General features: G+C 42.7%; 1 protein-coding gene across 1 annotated transcript; it reads right to left on the bottom strand.

The window, feature by feature from the left end:
- Positions 1 to 471: 471 nt before the first annotated feature.
- Positions 472 to 6,455, bottom strand: LOC126425073 (cuticle protein 79). The gene is made up of 4 exons (XM_050087985.1): positions 6,365 to 6,455; positions 2,541 to 2,942; positions 1,061 to 1,165; positions 472 to 649 (listed from the first exon to the last, which is right to left on the bottom strand). The coding sequence occupies exons 1-3, from the start codon at positions 6,377 to 6,379 to the stop codon at positions 1,082 to 1,084; spliced, it is 501 nt and encodes a 166-aa protein (XP_049943942.1). The 5' UTR covers positions 6,380 to 6,455; the 3' UTR covers positions 472 to 649; positions 1,061 to 1,081.
- Positions 6,456 to 7,551: the final 1,096 nt, after the last annotated feature.

Raw genomic sequence — 7,551 nt, 5'->3', positions numbered from 1 at the left:
TTGATTTTGTTCAGCTATGTCGTTACAGCAAGAACTTTGTAGAATACGTATGTCCTCTACTGTCAAGTTGAGCATATGCAAATAAAATTTAGAGATTTTGATTATGATGCCGAAAATATATTACAGTGTTGCGTTCGGCTGATACTCGATGGAAAACAAACATGTTCCGGTATTATGATTTTTCCATATCGCAGTTACGTGAACCCTTGTAAGTTCCCCAACCGATACCTTGAATATCATTTTAGACCACAAAACGCATACAACAAAATATTTGGCGTTCCGTATGAAGGATACTACGAATACTGTATCCCAGGAGAAGTCATATTACCCAGAACAGCTAAATGCAACAGCCAGTTAAAATAGAGCACGATTCTTATAATGAGACTCTGTCTAGAATAAGATCAATGCAGATTTTATAAAGTACTGTAGGAAATGGATTGGGGAAGGATGTAGCGTGAAATAGCAGACGATTTGTATTCTGACACTCAAAGCTTTATTGCATAATTTAGAGCGATGGTACAATGTCTTTGTTCACTTGGAAGAAATAAATTAAGATAATGCGATGTTCTAGAAACGAAGAGTAAGAGGAATATCAAGATGTTCATCTTGCCGTCGTTGGATGTTTGCATCAGGCTGCTTCTGGCGGAACCTGGGAAAAAGAACCACTGGCTGTAGACATTCTCTGCGATATTCAATTTGTGTCAGTGCTGTGATGTGTTTATGACAGTTCATAAAAGGGTGTGCCTCAAGTCCTCTACTGAAAACGCAACCAATTTCAGAGTATGAAATTTTAACTGGGACAATACACAGCCAGAGGGCAACGGTATACTATCGGCTTACGATCCTATTTGGGCCACAGCACCAGAAAGCAAAGCTGTAAGACCAAATACACATGTTCATAAGTCTAGTAAGATAAAGAATTTATGATTTCTTTTGTTGATAATAAAGCGTTGTAAAATCGTGCAGTAGTTTTAAATCTTTTTTGTACGAGCGTGAGCCATCAAAGTTTATCTCTAACATAGCTGCTTACTGTCTGTCTAGTTTCAGCGTTACCACTTACCAGATGCTGGCGACCTGGAGCTTAGTGAAGCAGAGATTTGTAGCCGAAGCCGATAGCTGGGGCAGCAGCGATTGCAGGCACAGCAGTCTTGATCACCGCTGGAGTCTGGAAGCGAGAAAGCGAAAAGTGTATAAGTCGTTTGTCCACGCTGCGAATGCACTAGTGATAGGATGGACACAGAGTGTCAGTTATATATTTGTGCCGAACATTGGTCTTCCATCCTTATTGTTCCTTCTTGTTTATTCTCCTACTATTGATTGATTTTTGTTTTAATTGCACGCTACATCAGTACGATGAAACTGAGGAGCCAGTATCCATGGTCATCGAACATCAGAAAAGTTAATAATGAATAAAATTACATGTACACGAATCCTAAGCACATTACAAGGTGTTGAGTATTTACTAGCGTAATCGGCAATATTACACAGGAATTTGCTTAAATTTTTTCCAGGAACTCCTTCGACTTAAAAGTGCAAGGATTATTGCTAAGATTTTTTTTGTTTAATATGGATGCTGCAGAATAGTGAACGACTTGCTGCACGAGAGTCAATGCGCTGCATTCCAAATGCTGATTGGAGTTCTGCCAAGTATTAACTGAGTGAAAGGTGATAATTTTTCGGAATAATCAATTGCAACTATATGATACCAGAAAACTTTTTTAATATTATCTGTGATGTATATTTGCAGATTGAGGCGACGAACGAAAATTTATACCAAGGCCAGGATTTGAACCCAGGTCTCCTGCTCTAACCACTACGCCGTCCAGGCATAGTGACTTTGCAAAGCTGCAGGGGCTACCCTAGCATATATCCCTGCCCAATCCAAATTGCCACATACATCTTGAAAATAAGCTCATATTGTTAACAACAAATGACATTAATGGAAATATAATATATTGAGAGGCAAATTGCCAAATTATAGGCTAGAAATTAATGGCAATTCTGAGTAACTACATTTAGTTGATCTACCTACGTTAGCTCCAAATATAGTTGCTTGGTTTGCAGTTATTCTTTCTCATTTGATTACAATGCATATAATAATAATAACAGGGATAGACGAGAGGTTTTTGAACGTGCGTAACACTTTGTTCGAACTTCCATTTATAAGCCAAAAATAGCCTTTGTGATTGGGATAATTCACACTGCAATAAAATACCGCACTTTCTAAAAAGTTTTCCATAGGGCTCAATACTAGCTCCATTTCTATTTTGTTCTACAGTGATACATGGGGATAGGCGTATGAAAATGATAGGAAACTAGAATAATTCTTGTTTTGAACTATCGATTATTGGAGATACTGTTCTAATGCTAAACTTTTCATGCTTGTATATGCAGGCAAATACAGCACCTCTGTTCGATGCTCTACGCATGATGAAGGATTGTGATTGATGAACTAATGCCAAAGCCACTTCCTGGTAGCTACCCTGTTATCGACGTTCACAGGCCCTTAGTTAATATGGACTCAGGACTATGAAACTCACCTGCTCGTGGATGACCTGAGGTGGTCCCTGAACGAGCTGGGCAGGGGGCTGGATCAGGCGGGTCTGCACGATGGGGGGAGGCTGGATCACCTGCCTCTGCACCACTGGGGGCGGCTGCACCAGGCGAGCCGGTCCAGGCACCACTCGGGTGCGCACCAAGGTTGCGGGGGCGGCGGCGATGCCAACAGCGGGGGCAGCAGCGATGCCGATAGCGGGAGCGGCGGCGAGGCCAACGCCTCCCAGTCCGCCTCCCAGTCCGCCTCCGTAGCCGCCTCCGTAGCCGCCTCCGTAGCCGCCGCCGAAGCCGCCTCCGTAACCGCCGCTCAGGAAGCCGGGGGCTGCCTTTGCCTCGGGCTCTGGCTCAGGCATGCACTGGGCCATGGCCAACAGCGCTACAGCGACCTGGTACGTCGGATTTCAACTGTTATTCGTCATGTCTCAGATGTCATTAGAGCATATACCTAGGGTCTCTCTCGTACACAATCCTGCAAAGTTAGTTTCAGACTGGGCAGTGTGCGAACTGCTGCCCTGAAGAGCCGTCTCATGAGTATTTTATAAAAAGTTTTCCACAGGGCTCAATACTTGGTCCATTACTACTTTGTTTTGCACTGATACTTGGGGATAAATGGTCTGCTATTAGGCGTATAAAAATGATAGCCTAGGCTGAAAATCTAGCGAATGACATGGACTGCATTGGGAAACAACCAAGAGTATGACAGTGGTCAATCAAAGAAGACGTAGTAGCCATTTCCACTCAAATGTCAGCCTCAAGTAATCCCAGTGTCTTCATCAAAAGTAAATGTTTAACATATGGTTGATACAGAGACTATAAATCATACTTTACCTCTTGTCCCTGACGTACTACGCATTGAATGTGAACCTCAAATATAATAACAAAGCTGAAAGAGGAGTTCCACAGGGCGTCATCTCAGTCTCAATTCTGTTGTCCCCGCATCTGCACGGTAACTTTTCTGCCCTGTGCTTTTATGATTATTTTCGTGCCAGAAATCTCAAACCAAAGGGTCAAAATTGTGCATATGAAGTCTGTTGTTGTGTTTATGGATGAAGACTTGTTTTTGGTGGACGAATGGGGCCAAAATTGTGACAGAAAAGTGAAAGTAAAGAAACTTTGAGTAATCATCTTGAGCTGATCAAACTTCGTTACCATCGGAAACTGTTCCCTCTTATCAGAGTCTTCTGGTACCTTTTGCTTTAATTCGAATGTTGGGAATTGAAAACGTGATCTGCATTATTGAGGTAATGATAGTTTGAAACTTTGTCTGCGAGTCATACAAGGATAGCTTAGATGGTAAGGAATTGTTTGTAGAGAGGAAACATGACATTTCGAGTGCCATTTTTGACAAAACCTATCTGAAAATTGGTGGTGTCTTTCACGTAGGGGAAAGGTAATTAATTGTAAACTGTCACAAAATGCTGTAATCGAACCGTTTCCTCATGAGAGACGTTTCTTCCTCTAATTATTGAACCTTGTCAGCTTCAGAGTTCGAGAAATGGATCCTGACATTTCGATGGAGATGCTATGGAGTTACCGATAACTTGGAGCTTTGGGACTCCAGTCACGAGTAGTACAAGGACAGCTGAGCTAGAAGAAAATTGCTCGCAAATAACTAAGACAGTAGTTTGAGACCCAGCTTAGACAAAAATTACATTTCTAGTGTATCTAACATTATTTATGTTTTACGCCTGCGAAAGTGGGCAGACGTCATTTCGCAAGCAGTAATTCAAGGAATAACATCGGTCTGAGATAACGCATAGTTATAGACAAGTACCAGGTGTGCGCGAGAGAAGCGCACGCAAATGATCTGCAATCGCGATTGTATCGATCAGCACAATTAAGCTGATCAATCTGAAATTAGTTAAGACTGATTGAGTAAATTATAAGAAGTTCTGGAAGAATGAAAGGTGAGATGTGAGATGTTGCATACTCGAACGCTGCTTTTCGAGTACTGCAGAAAGATTAAACGAAAAAAGTACGTAATACATCACTACTATTATTTTAGAAGAGATAGTAATCTCATTTAAATCTTGTGGTCCAAGATGGTGTCTCATCTTCGATTTTATGTGCCGCTCCTTTAATTACGTCGGGGTCACGAATCGTAATTTATATTTTATGCCTGCAGCGGTGGCTCTTATACGAAAATAAGTTCCAGATCGTTTAATGAAATTTTATATGTTACTACATGCTCAGCTAGTGGCACTAACTTTGTTTCCAAGAGTTCTCCCATTTGGATGTGTCGATGACAGTATCTATAATGTGTCATAATAAAAGAAAATACATGACGCGATCTAGGTCCTATTGTTCACAAACAACCATTATGATCATAAGTTCATTTAGGGAGTTTATTACCTCTATTTAAAAAAATCATTCGAAAAATCCATATAATTTGTTTCAATAAAAACAAAGGCAACTAATTTAAACCTGAGAGGCGATTTTATGGTTAAATAGCTGCCTCATATCAAAAGATACCTATGCTAGTATTTGTTTTCCGTACAAACCACGTATCAGAAACGTCGTGTCTTCATTTCTGTGTCTACACTGTGGGTACCGTTTTAGGCTTTGGTTCCAACTCCTCGTTACACACTAATATCTCCATTGCTTCAAAATTGCTCCCGATGATGAAAGATCCGCGTTCGACTTCCAGTTTTGAATACTGCCAAATTAATCAAAAAATAGGTAGAATGTTTTCAGAGCAGGCAAAGCCAACTAAAGTAAATCTGTCAGAAAATTTTGTGCATTCACGGTGTACTAGTAACGTATGGTATCATTTCTCCTCTTCCAGTTATGTCAGCGCTGTGATGCGAGAACAGTATCTTTATTTTACACACAAAAGGTGGAGTGTGAATTTAAACTGGGGCCCCCAGCTGTGAGTCGTACACGGATACTTTGTGGATGACATCGGAAATTCACTGAGGCTTTTTGCGGATGATGCTGTGGTATATCGAGAGGTTGTAACAATGGAAAATTGTACTGAAATGCAGGAGGATCTGCAGCGAATTGACGCATGGTGCAGGGAATGAATCTCAATGTAGACAAGTGTAATGTGCTGCGAATACATAGAAAGAAAGATCACTTATCATTTAGCTACAACATAGCAGGTCAGCAACTGGAAGCAGTTAATTCCATAAATTATCTGGGAGTACGCATTAGGAGTGATTTAAAATGGAACGATCATATAAAGTTGATCGTCGGTAAAGCAGATGCCAGACTGAGATTTATTGGAAGAATCCTAAGGATATGCAATCCGAAAACAAAGGAAGTAGGTTACAGTACGCTTGTTCGCCCACTGCTTGAATACTGCTCAGCGGTGTGGGATCCGTACCAGATAGGATTGATAGAAGAGATAGAGAAGATCCAACGGAGAGCAGCGCGCTTCGTTACAGGATCATTTAGTAATTGCGAAAGCGTTACGGAGATGATAGATAAACTCCAGTGGAAGACTCTGCAGAAGAGACGCTCAGTAGCTCGGTACGGGCTTTTGTTGAAGTTTCGAGAACATACCTTCACCGAGGAGTCCAGTAGTATATTGCTCCCTCCTACGTATATCTCGCGAAGAGACCATGAGGATAAAATCAGAGAGATTAGAGCAGACACAGAGGCATACCGACAATCCTTCTTTCCACGAACAATACGAGACTGGAATAGAAGGGAGAACCGATAGAGGTACTCAAGGTAACCTCCGCCACACACCGTCAGGTGGCTTGCGGAGTATGGATATAGATAGCTCAGATGCTAAGAAAGTGTTCGTGAAGAAGAGAGAATCCCCGTTAGTGACGGCAACTGCTGTCACAGTGGCAGTACTCACCAGAAGAGTCTTCATGGCGTCAGAGGTGATGTGCTGTGTTCCTCGGGAGCAGACGACAGCGAACTGATGCTGCGACGTCGGCGCCGCCGGCATTTATACCCCGGCGGGCGGCCGCCGGTTCCCACCCCCCGATCGCAGCGACCTCACGGTCTCGCCTTCGAGTCCTTGTCGCGTGCGCTCGCTATTTCTAATTAGAAGCGCCAGCGGGCACACCTTCACCCGGCGTCGCAGGCCTCGATCCAGTTTCGCGTCGCCTCTCTCTTTACCGCACGTCTTTTTTCCTTTTTTTTCCATCCTCCGAGTCTCCTGTTAGCGGCGGTGATACCATACTCGTCACACGCGCCAGCGAAAGTAAGACAGTACCGGCGGTAGCACACGTCACTGCCGGCTAACTAGCGGCCATCTAATTGGCTCCGCGACTCGGGAGTTAATCGCGCGTTTGCAGAAGTTATAGAGCTAGAATGCAGGTGCTTTACGTCCTTAGCGTTCCGTCGATGTCGTGCTCATCGATGACGAAGTTCAACTTCGTTGGTGCGGAAGAAATTCACGATAATACGAGGGTAATCCCAAAATTAAGATCTCCTATTTTTTTATACGTACATACATCTACATCTATATGATTACTCTGCAATTCACATTTAAGTGCTTGGCAGAGGGTTCATCGAACCACAATCATACTATCTCTCTACCATTCCACTCCCGAACAGCGCGCAGGAAAAACGAACACCTGAACCTTTCTGTTCGAGCTCTGATTTCTCTTATTTTATTTTGATGGTCATTCCTACCTATGTAGGTTGGGCTCAACAAAATATTTTTGCATTCGGAAGAGAAACTTGGTGACTGAAATTTCGTAAATAGATCTCGCCGCGACGAAAAAGTCTTTGCTTTAATGACTTCCATCCCAACTCGCGTATCATATCTGCCACACTCTCTCCCCTATTACGTGATAATACAAAACGAGCTGCCCTTTTTTGCACCCTTTCGATGTCCTCCGTCAATCCCACCTGGTAAGGATCCCACACCGCGCAGCAATATTCTAACAGAGGACGAACGAGTGTAGTGTAAGCTGTCTCTTTAGTGGACTTGTTGCATCTTCTAAGTGTCCTGCCAATTAAACGCAACCTTTGGCTCGCCTTCCCCACAATATTATCTATGTGGTCTTTCCAACTGAAGTTGTTCATAATTTT

Source organism: Schistocerca serialis, chromosome 10, assembly GCF_023864345.2.
Source record: "Schistocerca serialis cubense isolate TAMUIC-IGC-003099 chromosome 10, iqSchSeri2.2, whole genome shotgun sequence".
Lineage (NCBI taxonomy): Eukaryota > Metazoa > Arthropoda > Insecta > Orthoptera > Acrididae > Schistocerca > Schistocerca serialis.
Note: the sequence above shows the minus strand (reverse complement) of the source record. Positions and strands in the feature narration are given on the sequence as shown.